The sequence below is a fragment of the Hippopotamus amphibius genome, chromosome 9 (assembly GCF_030028045.1).
Source record: "Hippopotamus amphibius kiboko isolate mHipAmp2 chromosome 9, mHipAmp2.hap2, whole genome shotgun sequence".
NCBI lineage: Eukaryota > Metazoa > Chordata > Mammalia > Artiodactyla > Hippopotamidae > Hippopotamus > Hippopotamus amphibius.
Window position 1 is genome coordinate 80,500,095 of NC_080194.1, and position 22,182 is coordinate 80,522,276.

The following is a 22,182-nucleotide window of genomic DNA, read 5'->3' on the forward strand; positions in this document are numbered from 1 at the left end:
TTCTCAGCCTATAGACTTCTGGCTTTAGAATTCTTGTGGTCCCAAGCACTGCTGTCTCCCTCTGGCAGATATAAGCAGCGCCTGACTCCGAATCGCTGTCCTAGGCGCGCTGGAGCAAGATGAGACCATAGCAGGGGGCTGCAGACTGGGCCCAGGCAGCCCCTCTTCCCCAGAGCAAACCCCCATGCCTCCATCCCTCCTGCACATCCTCACCGAGAGGGTTTCACAGTGTCTCTTCCCATCCCTCCTCCCTGCCCTCCTCCCGCCTCCTCCTCCTCCTCCTCCAGGTAAGCTCGGGGGCCAGGACTCCTTTGAGAGCATAGAGAGCTACGATAGTTGCGACCGCCTCACCCAGTCCTGGAGCAGCCAGTCATCCTTCAACAGCCTGCAGCGCGTCCCCTCCTACGACAGCTTCGACTCAGAGGACTATCCAGCCGCCCTGCCCAACCACAAGCCCAAGGGCACCTTCAAGGACTATGTGCGTGACCGTGCTGACCTCAACAAGGACAAGCCCGTCATCCCTGCTGCGGCCCTGGCTGGCTACACAGGTAGGCACCTGCCCTGCCTCCCGGCCGCTGCGGGTGGGCTTCCTGGAAGTGTCGATGCACATTCCCAGCTCCTGAAGTCAGCCTCTTTTTTTCTGGGGAGGTGGGGAGAAGTAGACTGTGAGAGGTTGGGTCAGCCTCTCAAGCCACTCTGTGAATAGCTGTTGGGTTTTGGAAGCAAACAGTATCACTCTATCCCAAGTGATCCTTTCCGAGAGTGGTAGGGAAAACTGATATTTTGGACCTTTACCCTTAACTGGGAGAAGGGAACTCTGTTGATTTTGGTGTTTCTGAAAACTCTGCCTCGTGGCCTAGCTGCAAGGGGCTTCTCCCCACCTGCTCTTGGGAGGTCTCTCTAAACATAAAACCAGCAACGGCATCTCTCAAAGCCATCACTGAATGACCTACACCTTGGACTTGTCTGCAGTAGAATCCTTATTATCAGGCAGATGTTTCCAATGGGAAAAGTGCCCTCAGTCACTCTACACTCTGGCCAGATCCTGCCCTATATAGGAAACCTCTCTTCTCACTTAGCTTTATTGTTAATTTTGTTCCAGGAGTGAAAGTTGTAGTGGTGAACCAAGAAAGATCATAGAAAAAGGAAGATGTATGTTGAGAGCTTGGGCTTTGATTGAGAATCTGGTAGTAGAGCAAAATGATTCATCGTCCAAGCCAGGTGTGGCCCCTAGGCTGTCTAACTTTGGAAAGGTCTGAAGAGTATATCTGAGTATATCCAAGGAGCAGGAGTTATGTTAAGTATCAGACTTAACATATTTCTTCTCTATGATTTTAGTGTTCTGTAAAAATTAGAAATTGTGTTGTGAGCAGAGCTTATTTTAAGCTTTGATGACACAGCTGTGGTCTTGGCCTCTCTTCTCCTATACTGTATCCACCCTGGACACGTCACTGGTGGGGAGCCTTTGTGTGGATGAAGACACAGCAAAATCTGTGTTGCTAATGAGGTGTCTGTCTGATCTTAAGAGTGTGCTAGATCCCTGTTCTTATGTGAAGGAAATCTCAGGTCTTTACTAGGAAAGCCAGCTGACCTTTGAGAACAATTTACATGCTCAGAAAAGTTCCTCCTCCTCCTTCCGGGATTAAGGGTGTGTCTATTACATTGCACTCCTTCAGCTCTTCATGCAGTTCGGTGTATGGATAGGTGCTGAGGAGTTATGTCTAGATTCTGAGTTAGCGACAAGGTCTATGCATAGAGTCACGGGCCAGAAAGGCGCTTAAAGGTCCCCTACTCTCTTCTTTCTACAACATTCCCCAAGTCCTTGCTAGAGCAAGTAGGTGGAAACTCGTTGCTTTGTGAGAGAGTTCCCTCCCATCTTGGGCAGCAGACAATGAAAGTTTGCCCCTTTCCATTAAGGGAAATAAGGAAAGTATATAGTCTCAGGATGTACAGGAGTGCTGGCTCCTATAATTACGCTTAGGTATTTTAAGAACTGGACTCCAATTGGGTGAATACACTTATGGAGGAGGAGAGAAGTGCTGCTTAATTAGGAGGAGGAGAGGCAGGGGTAGCTCTGAAATGACTCTGGGCTGTGGAGGTGGCAGACATCTCTAAGTGGCCATGTTTGCCTCTGTTTTTATGGTGTCGGGAACACTATGCTCTGCCATTTGCCCAAGTATAAAGACCACCTCTTCTCCTCCTTCTGCCCTAGCTTCCAGGACCAAATGCTCAACTTAGTTTCTCGTTATTAAAGGTCTTGTCTTATTCCCTCTGACATAACCTCCACTATAACCACCATCACCAGGCACAATTATAATTCTTCTCCCATGAGAGTTTTCACCATTCTCTCTTATGTTGGTGTGTAATTCTGAAAATTTTGCTAGTTAAGGTGGTTTTGTGGATAATGATATTGAATAAAATGACTTTAAGCTCTAAAGTTTAGGTTATGGCCAAAGAAAGCCTTATGATTTAGGTCAACCTTCATGGGATAAGATTCTGGTAAGGATTCATGGCTACACTACAAAAAGTCTAGAAGTTTCTAGAAATAGGGAAAGCCTGATCTCCACCTCAAATAGAAAGTCCTCTGAAAGGGGTACATATATTAGTTATTGGATTTTCTAGATGGGAGAAGCCTGCTGAGCTAATAGTCTACAAGAGTGATTCGAAGGATTTTGACTCAGATGATCTTAGGACCTTGACAAGAATTATCTGAGAGTTGGGAATCACTCCACACGTCCAAGTTTCAAGGAGAGAAAGAAAGGATGAATTGGAAATTTTAAGAACTAAGAATGAGTGTGACATACAAATTAGAGATGTGAATTGCTGTCAAGAGAGCCAACACCGAAATGCCGCCTGTGAGCCTTCTCTGACACTCCTAACTCAGAGCCAAACAGATGAGAGCATCTAAAGCTCTTTTCAGGACAAATACAGCAATGGCCTGGAGCTCTGAGTTATGTTTGATGTCATCCATTATTTGGATAGATTATTTTTAATAGATGCTCCTTCCTTCCTTCCTTCCTTCCTTCCTTCCTTCCTTCCTTCCTTCCTTCCTTCCATTTCCTTTCTTCCCCTCTTTCCCTCTCTCTTTCCCTGTCTCTCTGTCTCTGTCTCTCTCTCTTTCTTTCTGAGGGAATAAAACATGCAGTGAATGGAAGAAAAGAGGGGATGATTATCAGTTAAAGATCTCAAAAACTCAAGTAGTTGTTTGAACTAAAAAACATTTTTTTTAAAAAGGATCTTACCATTCAGTTGTTTCCTCTTTATAACTGGGAATTTAACTTTTCAAACTATCTCAAATGGAGGTGCAAACAATAGCCCAGAAAAACAGAAGTCCTCTGTGCTCCTCCCAGCCCTAACACACTGTGTGATTTTAGGCAAATTTTACCTTGTACTGTCTTCTACTTTTAGTGAAGTGGAAATGTCCCTCCCTATCTTGGTGGTAGGAGATCTGTGAAAATGTAATTGAACTAATTCAATTAATGAGACAAATGAGTGCTAGACGTGGTGCTAGACGCAGGGGAGAAAGCTCAGTTGCAACAAATCAATTATTTCAGCAAATGTTTCTGAGCACATGTTGAGTGCAGACAAGTACCCATAGCCCTGGAAAGCTCACTGTCTTGACGAATTCAAGATATTGTCATTGTCCTTACACTTGAACTGGACTTTCTTATTGCCATGGTTTGATGAAGGTCAGGATTTGTTAGGCATGTGGGGAGTGGTCCCAATTTTGGGTGGTTTTTTTCCTCTGTGTTCAGTGCCTGGTAAACATCTCCTGTCCACAGTGCAAACTGTATCTTGCCCCTCATTGTGACCCCTTATTGCTTCAGATACATCCTAGGGAACTGGAGAGGGGATGGGACGTGCTTCCCCAACCCCCTCCACCACCCGGGGAGTGTGCAGTGACTGGAGTTTTTATCAGTGGATATCTGAGGCTATGCAGACATGCTAAGATGAGCTGAAGTTTGGAAAAGTACTTTAGAGAGTGGAAATCATTGTATAAGTGTTGGCAAAACTTTCTATTGCTCATAAACGTCACAGCTATTTTCTATCTCTAATTCTGTGCTCTTTTTTTTTTTTTAATTTAATCTGTTCCCTTAAAATTCGACTGACTCCAGAGTATATGTGTAGGAGCACGTGTACCCTTTGCATCACTATGACTTGGCCTGAACTAAAGGATGTATATATAGATTCCCTGAGCTGGGGTGTGAATCCATTTTCCTGCCAGTGCACTAGAGCCTAGGTCTCTTCTTCACTCTCAAAGGAATCCAGTTTACTTCTTTTAAGATGCTGTCTTAGTTATTACTGCACTGTAAGTGTGGAAATCAGTTAGAAACTGAATTTTCACGTTCTCTTGCACAGTTACATTCTTCCTCCCAAGATAAGAAAATTGCATCAACCTTCACTGGGCTCCCATGGCAACTGGTTAAATTAGGTCAAGATGTGGGGGTAGATAACATGGCTTGAAAGCCTGCCTGTTAGCTGAGTTGAGTACATCAAATGAAATGCTGGCTTCTGCCAAAATGTACCTTCTTACCTTACTGGGACCGCTTATGGTTATGAAACCGATACGATCAGAAAGCTCCATTTTCTTTTGTTGAAAGATGCGTTATGAACCCCATCTGATTACAAAACAATCTGAGAGAAGTGGCCCGGTGTTTTCTGTGTATTTGATGGACCTAAACAAAATGCTTTCTAGATCCTTGACAAACATGGGCATCTCTGATTTTTTTTTTTTTTTCCTTTTCAACAGGTGTAGAATAATACACTGGATTGTCAAAGAGTATTGTCCCTTCCTCTCTGTCCCTCCAGGCCCCTTTTATTGATGGTGAAATTAAGGCACAAAAAATGACTTATTCCAGGCCTTCTGCAGGAAGGTAGCCCCTGAATTGAATCTTAAGTGCCAGATATCTCACCTGAGTACGAAATCTTTCTCTCTGTTAAAGAATGAGAACACTCATTGGTTATCTCAGTTGCTCCCATTGTGTGGATTGAGGGCCTTGTCTCTTGCTTGTCACTAATTAATGGGTGTGTGTGTGGGGGGGGGGGGGTTGGGGTCATGCCGGAGGGGGTGGAGCTATTCGTATGTAAATCACCTTTATAGAACTTCACTCCAGATTGCCAGACTTCTGTTGCTACAGATAAGGCATCCTTTCCTATCACTTCTGCAGTTGGTATGGAGCAGGCCTGCAAGTAACTGTCCTGTTGTCAGTGTCTAGCTGTAGCCCCAGCTTTGCGTTGCAGTTGTTAATGAAGTGGTGAGGGTCTCTTCTTTATCCTGGAGGCTGAAAAAAGCTAAGCCCAAAGCTGTTCATTAACTGGAACGGAATTCTGATTTACCATGCTGGGCAGACTTGTGAATAGTTGATCCCTCAGTCTCCTAAAGGCTCAATTTGGGACTATCAGGAATTCGACTTGTAAATATTTTTGTGTGACGCATCACACAAAGCGGGACCAGCCTTGTAGAAATAGAAGCGCTAGATATTCCCCTGTTGCTTTCGGCCTGAGATAGACCTTCTTCTTTCCATTTTGTAGATAAATTAGAGGCTGTCCACTGTCACACTATAACAGAGTCCCTGGGCCATGCCCAGAACCTGAGAGTTCTGACTGGTCATTGAGGTTTAGGGCTCAGGAACATAAAGCTGCTGCTAAAACATGTTTTTGAAAACACAACTTTCCTGCAAAAGGAAGTGCTTCAAAGCCTTTCAGTTCAGAATGAAACCTGAGATTGGGCGACCTTACCTAAAATCACAGTTTTCTGAAGGAAAGCTGGATTGCAAAATCATCTCAATGTCCTCAGGTACAAACAACCACTGAGGAAGCTTCTGGTATGAGCCTAAGTCACTGGTGAGGAAAGGAGGGGTTGTTCCCCAGAGCAGAGGAGTAGTGCACTGTGAATTTGTGCAGAAAATTCTAATTCTAATCTACACTCAGGTGGGTATGTTATTAGGAACAGCCTGGAGCTTTATAACTGAGGGGGGTTATTCCCTGAGCCAAGCTCTGGAATATAGTCTCTCTATGTCAGTGCTGTTGCTATAAGGGTGTGAATTGACTAAAGTTGAGAAGAACCAGCTTGCTCACATGAGTGTAGAACTCTGGTGCCCGTTTTGTGCAGTACTGCCTGTTACAGGGGTCCTGAAGTTCTTGGCCCAGGCAAAGCTGGGTCTGGCCTCAGGCTTATAGAAAGCATCACAATCTCAGTGTAGAGCATCCTTGGGTGGCACCTGGATGGCTGGGGAGGAAAGAGGTTGGCAATGAGAAAGGCAGAAACAGAGCATCTTCCTTTTCCTCCTCAGAGGCCCCTGTGAGTAGCAGGTTGTAGGAGGCCAGACAGACCCCCTCAGCCTACATGGAGTCTTGCTGCCTGAAGCTGGGGGGATTCTGATTCTCTGTGCTGTGTTTGGCAGCAGGTCCCAAGGCGGTGTGTGGAATGCACTTGGGATCTCACTGGAGTAACGGGTTAACACGCTGCTCAGTTATGAGACTGCTGGGGAAATACTTTGGAGCCCGGAGGAGGAGGACTCCCTGGCAGCTCTGTGCTGGAGAGGCCTGCATGCAGGTTCCACTGCTTTGGGACAGTTTTTCTTAATCATCTACCACCCACGGAAAAAGATCATATGGTGGGAAGATTCGGCCTCACGATTCATTTTTTTCTTCGAAATGGCTTTGAAGGTGTGGACAAGGAGGTTCCCTGTTTCTGTCAGTTGCCCTAGAAGACTGCAGCTGGCTGAGCCACCCCAGGGTCTGGATGCAGCTACAGTAACTCCAGCAAGCTGCTTTTGGGGCAGAGAGGCCCCTTCACTTTACAAAACAGGTCTCAGACCCTGGTGACCTGAAGTCTAAGGGTGCCTGGATTTGGAGGCAGGAAACTCACAAGTTGACCCATCTTTTCCGGGGACACAGCCCCTCCCCACCCCACCTTGCCTGCTTTAGAGGAGCCTCTGAGTGCCACATTTTTTGGATCACTGTTTCTTTAACAAAATCTAACTCCAAATGGTGGAATTGGGTGGTGACGGTTCTGGAATTCCACTCTGTCTCCACTTTGAAGCTCCACCTTTTTGTCTTTGAAGTCAAATGTTTCCACTGAGCAAAATTCAGCCAGTGTGTTGCTGTGGCATCCACACAGGTTCTGTCAGCCTTGAACAGCTGGCCTGGAAACTCCCGTGGCTTCTGCTGGGAAGGGCTCAGCCAGATGGCCCCAATTTCGCCCCTTGGCATCTCCTGGCTCCCTGGATGCCTTCGCTGCTCTGGACGCTGACTGACCAGTGGGTCCTCAGCATGGAGACTCCATCTACAGAGTTGACCCTTGAACAACACAGGGGTGATGGGCACTGACCCCTGCGCAGTCAGGAATCCGAGTATAATCCCCAAACTTAACTACTAGCCTACTGTTGACCTGATAACACAAACAGTCGATTTACACTTATTTTGCCTGTTCTTTGTACATCTATGTATATTTTATGCATTCATGACATACCTAACTTTTTTCTTAGGTTTTCCATATTTCTGGCCTATGCGGTTTGTCTGAGTTTTTTCAAATTGTTGCAAATCTACAAAAAATTTTTCTAATATATTTATAAAAATAAAAATCCACATGTAAGTGGACCTGTGAAGTACAAACCCGTGTTGTTCAAGGGCCTCTGTATATCCCTCCCTTTTCTCCCTAAAGTGACTTTCATGTGATGCTTACAGATGAGGTGGTTATCAGCACCCTGTCTGTCGCTTTTGTGCCATCAGAGTTAAGTCCAGGTTAAGCACACGAGAGGAGACCATCCAGGGTGTTTGACCACTGGGTACATTGCAGAGGGTTTATCACGTCAAGGTTAAGAGCAGGGACTGTGGAGCCAGGCAGCCTGAATGTGTCCTGGCTTTGCCACTGATGAGCTGTGTGACTGTGGGCAAGCTGACATCTCCGTGCCTCAGTTTTCTCATCTGCAAAATGGTCATAATAGCAATTCCTATCTCCCAGGATTGTTGTGGGAATTTACATGCATAGCTTATGGAAAGCGCCCAGCACAGTGCTAGGTCCATAGGAAGCACCCTCTAGGTGCTAGTTGTTAACACTGTTTTATATTGTTCTCCAGACCATTTGTCCTTCCAGTACAATTCTACATTCCTCGAGGTCAGGGGATGATGGATTTGACTTACAGAATTCCAGTAACTCCTTGCAGTGTCTTGGGGGCACCGCCAATATTTCATATCAGATTAGGTCACTTCAGCTATTCAGCTCAGCCCACATGCGTGTTGAGCTCCTACTGTGTGCTAGACGTTTTCATATGCACTCACTTTTTTTTTTAACTGTCACCAACAACCACATGAGGAAGAATCTGTTTTCCTCATTGTACAAAGGAGGGAATTGTGGTTCAGAGGGAGAGGAAGTCTCGCCCAAAGCCACACAGCAAGCAAACAACAAAGAAGAGACCTTGCACATTTTGTCACCATGTCAGACAGTTGGCAGGAAAATAGCCAACACCAGTAGCAGGTTAGTTTGGGTCTGCTGAGCGGCAGATGCCAAGACGTGATTAGACTTGTAAGACATGTACTGGGGGGAGAACGTCTGAAGGACAAAGTGGGAGAGAGCAAGAGAAGGCAGGGGGGCTTTCCAGCAGTGCTGCAGGCACGAAGGAGATTTGTAGGAAGAGCCTCCAACTGCAGCTCAATTCTACAAAAGGTGTGGCCAGGCTCTTGGGAATCCTGGGTCACAGTTGCCCAGGGCGGGAGCGCTCCATCTGGCAGGAATGGCCTCCCATGCCCTCTGTGCCCAGTCCCTGGCTGGAGCAGCCCCAGGAAGCCAGACCTTGGTGGGGACATGGTGGATGGGGTCACATATGCTCCCTGCGGCCAGAGCGCCGAGCAGCACCTGGTCCCTGCCCTGTCAGCCCTGACTGCTCAGCGTGGTGTCGGGCTGGTGGTCCAGCAGGACTCCAGACCACGGTCCTGATGCTCTTGGGGGCCCGCGACAGGCTTCTGGATTCAGTACCTTTTGTTGACTTTAACTTACCAAATTGCACTGTTTGCTGTGTGACTCACCTCTCCCTGAGAGATAATGAGAGTGAAAGTTGTCCAAAGGTGGGTGAATGTGAAAGTTTGAACTTGGCGAGGAGGCTGGGACTTGCTCTGCGGGAGAGGTGATCTTAGGGCCGGGCTCTGTGGAGGTGTTTGACCTTCAGAGCTGAGATGGGTGCAGTTTCTCATGAAGGCCCTTCAAGGCCGGGTTCTTGGTCCTTTCTTCTTTAAAGGCGTGGGTAGTGCCTTTTCAGCTCATCCCATTATGGTGGAACCAAAGTGTTTCTTCTGCTGCCTCCATGTTGTTTTTAGTACTCTTCTGTTATCCCTCCCAATCTGGCTACCACGCTTTACATTCAAGGGGTGTCCAGAAAGTTATTTGCTGGGTAAAAGCTTGAAATGTTATGTGCTCAAATGATGGCTTAGGGTCTAGTTCACCTCCCCAAGAATTTGAATATGTTAACTAGTCATTTCTCAAGGGGACAACTTGATATGAGGCGAAACTTTACCCCTAGGATAAAATAAAGCTCAAAGATGGCATTGAGAACCTATGAGAAAAGGTCCAGGCTCCAGAACTCTCAAGTCTTATTTTCTAGTTCTAATCAGTGAACGCATCTTTCTTTCTTTTTGTTGCCTAGATACTTAGGATGGCATTTTCTTTTGACATTTACATTAGTTACATAAAACCTTCTTTTGGATTTTAAACAAAATTCTCACCCTGTACCCTCAAATCCGAACCTCACCCATTTCTGGTGACTTCTTAAAACAATCAGTTACCTAGAAGACATCAGGAGGAAAAGCTCTGAAGAAACCCACTTCCTGGCTTGAGCTTTGCAGCCTCACTGTCCAAGTGTGCATCTGAGTGGCAGGTTGAACATGGTTAGACAGAGTTCTTGGTTTGGAGGAAAGGCGCCTGCATTTGAGTACAGGCGGCCCCTTTAAGAGAGGAACGGTCTCCTTTCCCTGCAGCCACCCCCGCACATGTGTACTTGAACACATGCAGGTGTGAGGAGCCCAAGCAAAAACAAGGGCCTTTCTTCCAGACACTCAAGTGTGTAACTGTCTTGTTCTCAGGCCCCAGGCAGACTCAAGTAAGCTTCACTTCTGTCTGTCCTGGGTGGGCAGCCGGCTGTGCCAAGGCCAGCCAACCAGGCTCGCTGCCCGGGCTGTGCTGGACATTGACAGCTGGACAAGACTTTCTGCTCTTCCTTCAGTTAGTACTTATGGGATCTGTCTCTAGGCCCAAACTACAGACATTTGTAGGGGATGCTGGGCTCACTGTAGGTCAGCCCTACATAATTATTAGGTGGAGTGTCCTTTTGTGATGAGTATAAGTGATTGGGGGGGGGCAAGAAGTGCATTTGGGGAAAGAGGATCTAAGTCTGTCTGTGGCCAAGATTTCCCCAAACCATAAATGTCGGTGATACTTTCACTTGCAAAGCAGTTTGCATCTGCTCTTTTTGTGCCTGCCTACTTTGAATTAGAGGGAGAACTTCAGAGTTATCCCTCATTTTAAAAAACCTTAACGGGTGATTCTCATCTACAGTGTTTAAACCATTTTACATTTATATACTATAACCATTGTGCTTTTAGCTTCTAACTTTCTCCTTTTCAAAATGGCCATATAAAAGGCCAGTTGAATTCTTGGCAGTTTGATCTAGTGCTTTTGCTCGTTTTTTTTTTTTCAACTCCATCTTTTTTTTTCTCTTGTTTTCCTTTTGAAAAGTCTGCTTTTAAAAATATTTTTTCTGTTGCTTAATTCTTCTGTTTAATTCCATTGTTGTGTTTTATTTTTTAATTTTATTTATTTTTTTGGCTGCACCACGTGGCATGCGGGATCCTAGTTCCCCAGCCAGGGATCGAACCCGTGCCAGTGGAAGCACAGATTCTTAACCACTGTACCACCAGGGGATTCCCTCCATCGTCGTGTTTCATATTGTTGCCAAACTGCTTTGCACTGTCGTCGGCTCTTTATATATATAGTTTATATTTATATTTATATTTAATAATAGGGACTTAATCTACATCTCTATAAAGTAGGGAGGAGCAGGGATAACTATTTTCATTTCAGGGATGGATAAACTAAAACCCAGAGAGGTTAAATGAGCTGCATGAGACAGCTCAGTGAATCAGGGAAGAATTGAGATCAAAGCTCTAGACACTTGACTCCCTATTTTGGGCATTTCCCACCATCACGTTTATATTTTCATTTTATAGGATACTATCTGCTCTCATCTCTCCATCAGTATGTCCAATGCCTGACATATTTGTTTGTTTAAATTTTTTGAAATGCTTCCTCCTTTCCTTTGGTCTAACATGTCAGAGACATGGACTTGACATTAGAGGCTGGTTTTAATTGTTTTCTATCTTGTGCCCATTGTTAGATACTGGCTGTTCCAGCAATATGTAAAGCAAGGGCATAAACATGTCCTTCATGACATTCATGAGGTGTGATTTTCAAGCACCTGTTAGAATGTTGTTTGTGGTTATGAATTGAATTATTGGAACTCATGTCCCCAATTGCTGCCATTGATAGAGGACCATGTGTATAGAACATATTGATCTACAGTAGTCATGCCTTCACTGAACCAAGGCATCTTGGCCAGTTACAGAATGTACCGTATATAGATCGTGTTGGGGATGAGGTGAGATTGGGTTGAGTTGGGGGCAAAGGAGGAACATAACTCAGAAGAAGTGGGAAAAGCACCTGCAGACATAGAGCCAAGTCAGAGTATTGCAATCTCTACTCTTCCTTCTTTTGAAAATCCCAGTGCTCTGGGTGCCAAAGTGTCCAGCAGTACACCTCTTGGCGGATTCATCCTCAGGCAGAAAATGGCGCAATTTCACGTTGAGTTTGGCCCAGAGGGCAAGAGACTGTCCGGATGCTTTCTGTTCAGTCTGTCATTAAACCTCACTTCATAAGGACTGAATGAAAACAGAGGGACTTTAGGATCTTCTGTGAATGATAATTTAGAAGGGGGTCGACAAGAAGGGAGTGATGCTTAGACGCTGGGGTGACCCATTTCACCCCCAGAGGTGGGCACTCATGCAATAGTTTGAAAGAAAGATACATGTGTGAACAGATGGGTCATTTCTGGATTCGAGTGTTCTGTTTTTGCCATCATCGTTTGGCTGCGGGTAGAGACACCTGGGTGAAAGGGAGGGGCCAGTTGGTCCCGTTCCTCTGTTTTAGGACCACCTGTCAGATGTGTGCTATTGGGACAGAGTGAACCCTATTGCAAGGGTGACCAACCATGAGAGTTTCATAGGTTAAAATAAATGCGGTGTCCTGCCCACACTGAAGTATTTGATTTGACTTTGAGAGTTAAGCTACAGAGATTAAATTCTCAAAGTAGCAAATGAATCCCCAAAGGACAAGAGGTGTGGTCGTTTTTATTTTGGGGCGCATGTTGATGAAACGTAGCCTGGGAGTCACCCATATTGTTTGGCCCCAAATATAGTTTAACAGAGAGAAGCAGTTTGGGTCGCTTTTTAAAAACCCTGACACATTTCTGCAGAGGAGGGTTGTTTGAGTAAAAAAGTTTAGTAGATGTTTACTGAGCACCTGTCCAAGACCAGGTCCCAGGCCTGGCACGGAACACAGAAGGGTCAATCAGACGCAGGCCAGGGAGCAGGGAGTCAACTGCTGGAGTCACTTAACAGCAAATAGCTTTTTGATAGTTGGTGTTTGTTGGTGAGGCACTGTCCCAGGCTTTCGGTTGCAGCAGTGAAAACACACAATCCCTGCCCGTGGAGCATGTGCTCGAGTGGTGAGAGAGATGCAGGGAGAGCAAGCCGTTGGGGCTGGTCTTGGTGTAAGCAAAGCATGATGGGAGGCTGCCCCAGAGCACGGCTGCCCTGGGCCCCACTGTTGGGTGTTAGCCTCGTGCCGGGCACAGGTGATAGAGTGAGGTCTTGCAGCTGAACTGGAAAGGAAATACTAAAGTCCCACCCTGACCCCGGTTCATGAGCAGTGAGTTCATTGCCATGACAGGCAACCCCCAAGCCTAGAAAATGAGAAGATACCTACACACAGCTACATGGGAAGGATTATGATCTGGGCATCCGGAGCACCTTACCGACATCCCGGCCGAGCCTGTTGCTTTCCTTTACCGAAGTTGCTCACGTCCTAGCCTCAGAGCAACGGAGTAGACCAGCAGGACATTTAAATAACCAACCTTCATCGAGATGAATGGGGAATCGTCCAGTCTCTAGACAAAGAGAAGGGACATGAGACAGCTAAATAAGTAGGTATTTACTTGAAGCTTTGCTTTAAAAAAAAAAAACAACAAAAACCGCGAGATTGTAGCCTTGGATTCGAAGCGCTTTGAGGGTCCCCTCTGGAGGGAAGCATCCTGGTGTGACTTGCGCTTCTGGCCTGGGGTCCCTCCAGGTACCCACCTGATAGAATCTCTTCTGAGGCTGTGTCACAGTCTTCAAATTGGGCCTGTCAGTGTAGTACTAAGGACTTTCCTCTTCCCCAGAAGCCGACAAGAAGAAAGCAGTCAGAGGAAATTCCCTGCTGCAGCCAGGGAGGGGGCCCGACGGTGGGTGGGGGTGGGGCGTGAGTGTCTGGGGGGCCCTCCCTCCCATACCGCCCGGGAGAGAGGCTTCCTTCTAACAGGGACCCCTCTGTTGTTGTGGTTCGGAGCTTCGACTTGAGAAGCATAGTTTCCCAGTGACGCCGCTGGATTCCTGATGTGTGACACCCCGGGGCAGCCTGGTGAAGGCCGCCGTTGACGGCCTCGGGGCCCCCGGACAGGGCCACCATTGTGAGTCACGTTGGGTGTGGGAGCCCCCCTTCCTATGACTGGCACTATTCTTAGTACCATTCTCTGCTCCCTGGGACAAAGGTCACAGGGACTTGCAGTCCAGTTGGGTGGGTGGATGGGGCTGGGCCCAGGGCCGAGAGGAGGTGCGAGGGGAATAGAGCAGAAGTCTTTACCACGTGAGGATGTATTGGAGGGAGGGCGAGGGGCGGAGCCCGGCCCTGAGGATTTGGGCAGAACGACCCCGAGTGATGCAGAAACGGCCCCTGAGAGAACTTGGACCCGGAGGACCAGTCTCAGCCAGTGTTTGGACAAGTCTGGGGCTTGAGAATTTCCTTTGGGCCTGGACTTGGGTGCTGCGTGCAGGTCAGCAACCCTAGAGCCATCTCCAGGTGGTGGGCTGCCCCAAGCGGCCCTGATTTCCCCTCCCAGGCTCGAAGGGAGGGCAGCTCATTGTTGTGGAAACAGCCTCCCGTATTGGACTGTCCGCTGGTCCAGCCAGTGGACTAGCCACCCTGACGCCTGCATTCCTGCCCTAACCCAGCGTTTCTGGCTGGGAAAGGAACCCCGTGTCCTTCCTATTTCTGTTGCCCCCACAACCAAAAGGAGGGTCAGGGTGTCAGCAAAATTGTATAAGAGAGGAATCTCCGGGAGGCATCACGGGTCCTTTTCATTTGGGGTCACAATGCAGGCTTTCTGAAAGGGTAGCAGCAACTTCCAGAAAATCCTGGGTGGGAGCACCGTGCGTGCCATTGGCCTGGGTGGGCTGGCGGGATTTTTCCTAAAGAACTGAGGAAGGAGACTTGAGCTGACATCACCCCTGTTTAGACTTTGCTATTGTGCAGCCCAGCAGAGACGTCTCTCCCCACCTCCCCATCCCAGGCCCTATGCTTTCTTTAGGCATCTGGTTTTCCTATTTATCCTCCCTCTTCCCTTCTATAAATAGAAGAAAAAAAAAAGAGTTAGAGGACACCACACCTAGGACCTGGGCTCCCAGTTCCCGAATTTCAGTTTTTTGTTCCTTACGAGCAGAGGAAAACTCACAGTGAGGGAACAGCAAAAAACCCACATGCAAGGACTCACCCTCCCCCAGCCACAACCACAGACACCAGGGTCAAATGTACACAGAGGACAGGCTGGAGCGTCAGGGCCTGTGGCTCTGAGGTCCCAGTTCGGGAAGTGGCAACAGGAGCAGCAGGAGTAGTTCTGTCTGATGTCCCTTCCTCGTGAGCTGGTCCCAGCAATGTGGATCGAAGCCCTTTCCACACTTGATGGCCACACGTCTCGAGGGTGGAGGACAGAGGCGGCTCTCGGACTTCCCTCCCTGGGACTTGGGATGTACTTGCTGTTCCCTGCCAATGGCCAGGACTTGCTGGGGGACAGGATTCCCCATATTTCTTTCCCTTTTGTCAGCTTCATATAATTAGCCCCCTTCTTCCTAAAGGGATTTTAAGACAAGTAGTGTGAGAGAGGTTTGAGGGTAGCTAGTGGGGGGGAGAACTAATGAAGTTACATGGCCTAGTGGCGACTGCGAGGGGACCTGACCGGGCTGGAAGTGTCATCTGTGGCGGTGGACACCAAGGTCGCTAGTGGTCAGACTGTCAGGAGAACCCCTGGCGGTCCAGTGTCCTGGACTGCTTGCTGTAAGAGGAGAAGAGAAGATGCTTTTAAAGAGCCAGGTGCTTTTATCCCTGGGACCCCTGCAGCCAGCCACAGCCTAGATACCAGCCTCTGGGTTGGACTTGCCTGGGGGCGGTGGGGTGTCGTGATGAAGAATTAGGGGGTCAGGCTGCGGGTTCCAGCCACACCACTTCTGACCTACATGACCATGAACAAGTTATATAGCCACGTAGCGGGTCAATTTTCTTTGCTGTAAAGTGGGAGAAACAAATATGACAGTGGCATCTACCCATGGAGCTATTGTGAGGGATAAATCAGATGCTCTAAATCATCACATATTAATTACTATGGTGCATAGTAGGTGCACAATAAATCATAGCGCCTGTTCGTACTTTCCTTTGCCAGGTGTCTGAGAGCAGCCCCCCACCCCAGCCCCCCTCATGTCTGTGGTCTGTGGTCTTGATCCAGGAGAGGACCATGAACTCCTCGGCTTATTTACATAGCTTTGGGGTAGCTGATTTTTCCTTACATGTCTCATTTCAGGGATCCTGTGGGTGTCTATATTCATTCTACTCTTCTTTAGGAAACCTGTTATGTCACAAGGACTACTGTAACTGCTTTTTTCTTATTATTTTGCCACCAAAAATTCCATGGCATTTCTTAATAGAAATTTGTTTTCTTGCTTCTGCCCTTTTGGATGGCTTTTATTTTATTTATTTATTTATTTTTTAATTTATTTATTTATTGGCTGCATTGAGTCTTTGTGGCTGCACGTGGGCTTTCTCCAGTTGTGGTGAGCGGGGGCTACTCTTCATTGTGGTGCATGGGCTTCTCATTGCGGTGGCTTTTCTTGTTGCAGAGCACAGGCTCTAGGTGCGTGGGCTTCAGTAGTTGTGGCACACGGGATTAGTTGCTCCACGGCAAGGGGGATCTTCCGGGATCAGGGATTGAACCCATGTCCCCTGCATTGGCAGGTGGATTCTTAACCACTGTGCCACCGGGGAAGTCCCTTGGATGGCTTTTAAATGCATTCCTCATAAGAAGTCACTTTGGGACATTACTCTAAGCAGAAGGTGGTAGCTGGTTGACCACTCAACTTTCAAGAAACCTGCCAATGTGTCTGAGCTATCTTCGAAATGGTTTTTTTAGGGAGGAGTAGAAACAGAAAAGGGTAAGGCTTTACCAGTGTAAAGAAGAACAGTCCCCTTACCCGGGACTGTTTCTTCAAATGTTAATATATTTTGTAGGCATTTGCTGAGTCATGTAATTCTAAAATATGTGAAAGGTGTTTCTTGCAAGATGGTTTTAAAGTACTTGGGGTACATTCACAGAAGGATGAGGTAGAGATATTTCATTTTCCCTGTTGAGCTTGGGCTGTGCTAAGGAGGGACCACTAGGAAGCAGTTACTGTAGCAGCTGCTTCCTTCGGCTGCCCCACGATGTCGCGGGCCAACCGCTGTTTGCTCCTAGGCGTCCATCCAGGTTACCCTGGTGCCTGGGGGCAAGGCATGGGCAACAGGCCCACCATTTTCTAACCGTGCCTGGAGCAACGTCACATCACTTTTCTGAGCACTTCTTTCTTTACCAAGAGAATGGAGACAGCCCAGTGTGCCTTGCCTGTGAGGAGGGCGGGGAGTGGGTTTTAGGAACAAGCAGAATGGTGCACGTGAACATGCCTTGTAGATGTGTAAGACATGACAAGAGTTTGCCCTTATAGGTCATAAAGGATATTTTTTTTTTAGATAGAGAGGCAACGTAAAGCTTGTTTCCTGTTGCATCTCAGTTGACTTTGGATCAGACAAATTTGAAACTCAGGTTAAGCATTAGAGCTTAAGAAAAGTCAAGTTTTCCTGCATGAGTTAGAACATGCCAGGCTTTCTTCGTCTACATGAACTGGGTCTTTCCCAGCTGCACTGTGTCCAGATTGCCTCTGAGGTGGTGTTGTAAGGCACAGTGTAGACGTGTAACAAGTGGCATGGACTATTGAACCTGTATCTGTGTCTCTGGCTACACTTATAAACTAGATGGGAATCACTGGCAGCATGGTCATTTCTAAATAGAGAGCTGTCCTAGAAGGAAATCTATGTAGCGTAAAACTTTTAGCATAAGATAAATTGACAATCAGAGTATGTCTGACCTGCCAGAACTAAGATCTTGGTAGTGTTGATGACTGAGACAAGAGACTTGTATGTGTGTCTGTGTGTGTGTAAATAAATTAGAGTGTACTGAACCCATGGAGAATTTCTGAGACAGCCCTCACGTGACCCCTGAGGATTTCCTGGCTGACAAGTTAGTTCCTCCCAAAGTGATGATCTTCTCTTTCTTGGTTTGGGTGCTTGCCTGGGGCATGCAATGGTGGTGTAGAGGAGTATTATGGCCAAAAGCACATCGAACATCCCTTCCCTTGTTAGATCACCTTAGAATAGTCATCCTTTTCCCTCACAAATTAGGAGCCAAAGGCTCCCTAATCTACAGCATGCTTAGTGGGCTTTGACTTCTGATTGGAACTGGCAAAGACGTTCCGTGGTTCATACCTTGAATACTTTGTAAGGCAAAAATAATGACTTCATTTGTGAAGGCAAAAAACATTATGCTGCCTTAGAATATCTCAGAGGAGTGATCCAGTAATTTTCTTTCTAGAGTTGCTTAGCAATAAAAATGGACTGACTCTTAGGTCGATCCAAATAAGGCAATCGATACTCTGTCTCAAGAGCTGTTTTGGTAGGAATTCTTCACCTTTTCAGCCTGCTGGAGCTCCTAGCACCTCCTGCAATGCTTGTGCCCTGCGTTGCCTTCACTTTCCCCTGGCTGATGGGCTGAGAGGGGAGGGGTCGGGAGTGCCCTGTAATGGGATTAGCTGCTGAGAGTGCGGAGGCGGCTGGGGTAATGATTCGTGATGGCTTGTGTCTCCAGGCAGCGGACCAATCCAGCTGTGGCAGTTTCTTCTGGAATTACTCACCGATAAGTCCTGTCAGTCTTTTATCAGCTGGACAGGAGATGGCTGGGAATTCAAGCTTTCTGACCCAGACGAGGTAAGAAGGGAGTGACTTCAGAGTCTCGTGCGGGTTGAAGGAGGATGAGAGAGCTCTGGAGATGGGCTCCGTGGGGCCGATGACATTTTCTAGGGTTCGAATCCCAGCTCTGCCACCTGCTACTTGGGTGACCTTGTCTGAGCCTTAGTCTCGTCATCTGGAAGACAGAGGAAATATCTACGTTGCCCATTTGTTTTCCAGGATTGATTGATATGATGCCCATAAAGTGCCTGGCACCTAATAGGCCCTTCATAGACACGAGTTGCCTTCTCTGACTTTGCACCCTTCTTGGCCTTGTGGCTCTGTAAATAGTGGAAGGGGTCTGACAATTTGAGAGGCCTTCGAAGATTGGTACAATATGCTCATTAATTTGTTTTTTCATGACAAACGCTCAGTGAGTGGGGGAGGGATAAATTAGGAGTTTGGGATTAACATATATGCACTACCATATATAAGATAGGTAACCAACAAAGATCTACAGTATAGCACAGGCAACTCTGCTGAATATTTTGTAATAACCTATAAAGGAAAATAATCTGAAAAAGAAGATATGAATTATATATATATATAAAATCATTTATGTATAAATATATATAAGTTGTATATATATCAACTTACATATATATATAAAAGTGAATCATTTTGCTATACACCTGAAACTAACACAACATTGTAATCAATTATACTTCAATACAAAAACAAAAACAAAAAAATAAACGCGTAGCGAGTGGTTGCTCTGCGCCACGCCCAATTCTGAGGCTAAAGAACAATGAACAAGAGAGACAACCTCTCTGTTCTGGCAGATGTGAGGAGCCCTGTGCCCGGTACAAAAAAAAAAATGCTTCCTGTTGATGAAAGGCAGGTGTGATTGCATCTCAGGCTCCATCCCTCACATTAGATTTCATGCTTTCAAAGCAAGAACATTCCATTAATAATACAGGGTACGAGGGGACACCATAGTGTTGCATTTCTTTTTTATTTTTATAATATCAGATGCTTTAACTCCATTCCTTAGAAGTTCAGGGCCGCTGTGTTTTCATCAACTTAAAGAATCAACTTCACTGCCATCGTTGGCCAACCCTTGAAACTTGGAATTCAGAAAAGATTGGTCAGAGGCTTCCCTGGTGGCGCAGTGGTTAAGAGTCCACCTGCCAATGCAGGGGACACAGGTTCGAGCCCTGGGCTGGGAAGATCCCACACACCGCGGAGCAGCTAAGCCCGTGCGCCCCAACTACTGAAGCCTGCGTGCCTAGAGCCTGTGCTCCGCAGCAAGAGAAGCCACTGCACTGAGAAGCCCACTACCACAGTGAAGAGTAGCCCCTGCTCTCCGCAACTAGAGAAAGCCTGCGTGCACCACAAACACCCACCCGGCCAATACATTAATTAATTAATTTTAAAAGATTGGTCAGAAAAGTAACTGCTATGTTATGCGTGAATCTCTAAGCCTCTCTTGAACATCATGGGTCCCCCACGCGTGGGTGTAGGCATATAAACATGTATATTTGGATTATCCAATAGATGTTTATTCCTCTCCTTTTTTAAAATTAAATTTCAGGTGGCCAGGAGATGGGGAAAAAGGAAAAACAAACCTAAGATGAATTACGAGAAACTGAGCCGTGGCCTTCGCTACTATTATGACAAAAACATCATCCACAAGACGGCGGGTAAACGCTACGTGTACCGTTTTGTGTGTGACCTGCAGAGCCTCCTGGGGTACACGCCCGAGGAGCTCCACGCCATGCTCGACGTCAAGCCTGACGCCGACGAGTGATGGACACCCAGGGGCCGGGGAAAACTCCGCTGAGACATTTCAGAGAACAACCACGTCGGTCGGACTCTTAATTTTTAATTGTTATTCTATTTTCAATTTTCCAGAACTCATTTTTTACATTCAGGGGTGGGAGCTAAGTGAGCTGCAGCTATAATCAATTGTGTGCCCGTCGGAGGAGCAGAGCCAGGACTTGTGGGGTGGGTGGGATGAGAAATTCTGGAGCGGATTTTCAGGAGAGAGACAAGGGCCTCCTTAGAAGCTTGAAGATTCTGGCTTAAGGGAGGAAGAGACTAACGTATCCAATCATTTTTAAAAAATCACCCATGAAAAGAAATGTGTGTCCTGAGTTATGGACCTATTAGCAAAAGAAATGGATGCATCAGGAGTCACGAGACTAATAAAAGGCGATTAATTTCCTTTTGTTTGTAGGTCTGGGAGGGTGAAAAAGAGGGAGGTGGGATAAAGCCTTTTGTTTGGGGGATGCACTAAAAACCAAGGACTATTTACCTTTTATTCTACTTCCGAAACAAAGATGGACTTTAGTGGGGAGGGACCGAAACTGTTTTTGTGTTAAAATTTATTCTATTAAATTCTGTGCCAGTATTTTTTTTTCTTAAAAATCGTCTTAAGCTCTAAGGTGGTCTCAGTATTGCAGTATCATGCGATTTTGTTTTTATTTGCTGGCTGAGGATTCTGTCACAGTGAAAGGAAACTGTTTATATAGACCCCACTGGAAAGACAAAGCGCTGTCAGATCGGGGATGCCAAATTCATGTGACTGATGTGTGAAGGAAAAAATAATGCTGATTTGGGTACAAGGGAACTGTGCATGTGAATTTCACCTATAATTTTTTAAAATTGTGATCACACCTCTCTACTTATTTGTCTTTAGCGGATTTTCAGAGTTTGGACTTAACGTTGAGCTAAGAAGCATTAAGTCTTTGAACTGAATGTATTTTGCAGCCCTGGCTTTGGACCACAGTAAATGTAGGAGCACTGTAGAAGTCATGGAAAGGGGGTTGAAGGGGGAGATTGACCTGGTTCTTTACTGGTTTTAGACCTGTAACATACATGACGGAATAAAATCTGTATGCATGGGCATTACCCCTCAGGCCTTAAGAAATAAGTCCTGAATGCATGTCATTCCTAACTAACACTCTGTACTTTCTCCTTTATGTCTTATTTTCCCAGCATCCCACATTTATTGCTTTCCTCCTTTCTGTTGTTCCGTAGAGAGAAATGTACAGCTTTCTGATGGGTGAGTGAAAGAGTAACTGCAGACGTGACATGAGTTGGAGAGCGTCTGATAAAGCCATGTAGACGTACTGGGTTTTAGGAGCCACGGAAATGAAGGGAGCTTACGAGTAAAATGTGGCTTGGCTGTCTTTGGGAGAAGTGCAGGGCTTTCCTTTGAAGGGTTTAAGGCAGCTGAGTCGGGTGTCAGGTGGGACTGGGTGGGCAAGCAAAGGGCATAGTGCAGATGCTATGAGGGCCCCGTGCTTGGATCCATTATCTCTGCACAGGGTAAGTGAAGGTTAGTAATTGCAGAGGAAGGAAGACTTGAAGGCATAGGAACTATAAGGAAAGGAGCTTGGGTGTTGGAATAAGGTGGTCCATGAGATTCGAATCTATTTTTAGTTCTCCCAAAGTTCAACTACAAACATAACCAACTGTGGCTGTCGTTAAAGGGTCATCTGAAAATGGGGTTTGGGGAGGGAGGACCAACATCTGACTACTGAAGAAAAGTGCCTAATACAATTATTACCCCCCCCCCCCCCACTGCTTCCCCAGCTATACAGGTGCCCAATTTAATGGAGGGTGACAGAGGAATGGCTTTGCAGGCTTCAGTAAGGGAGGGGAAGAAACATTTAGGAAGGGCTCCAGCTGAGAAACTGGAAGTACTACCTACCTTCTAGTGTAGCTTCAAGAAAGTGGATTGTTTTCTCCCAGGTCCTCTTGCAGACCCCGAATTATCAGGAACTTAGCTC

The 22,182-nt window shown here is 46.6% G+C and overlaps 1 protein-coding gene across 2 annotated transcripts in view; it reads left to right on the forward strand.

The window, feature by feature from the left end:
• The window catches only part of ETS1 (ETS proto-oncogene 1, transcription factor), a 127,068-nt gene extending 106,270 nt beyond the window's left edge, over positions 1 to 20,798 (forward strand). For both annotated transcript variants that reach the window (XM_057749321.1, XM_057749322.1), the window contains 3 exons: positions 288 to 548; positions 18,306 to 18,424; positions 19,980 to 20,798. In XM_057749321.1, the coding sequence (XP_057605304.1) occupies positions 288 to 548; positions 18,306 to 18,424; positions 19,980 to 20,195 (596 nt within the window). In that variant the 3' untranslated portion in view covers positions 20,196 to 20,798. The remainder of the gene's footprint in view (positions 1 to 287; positions 549 to 18,305; positions 18,425 to 19,979) is intronic.
• The last annotated feature ends 1,384 nt before the right edge of the window (positions 20,799 to 22,182 follow it).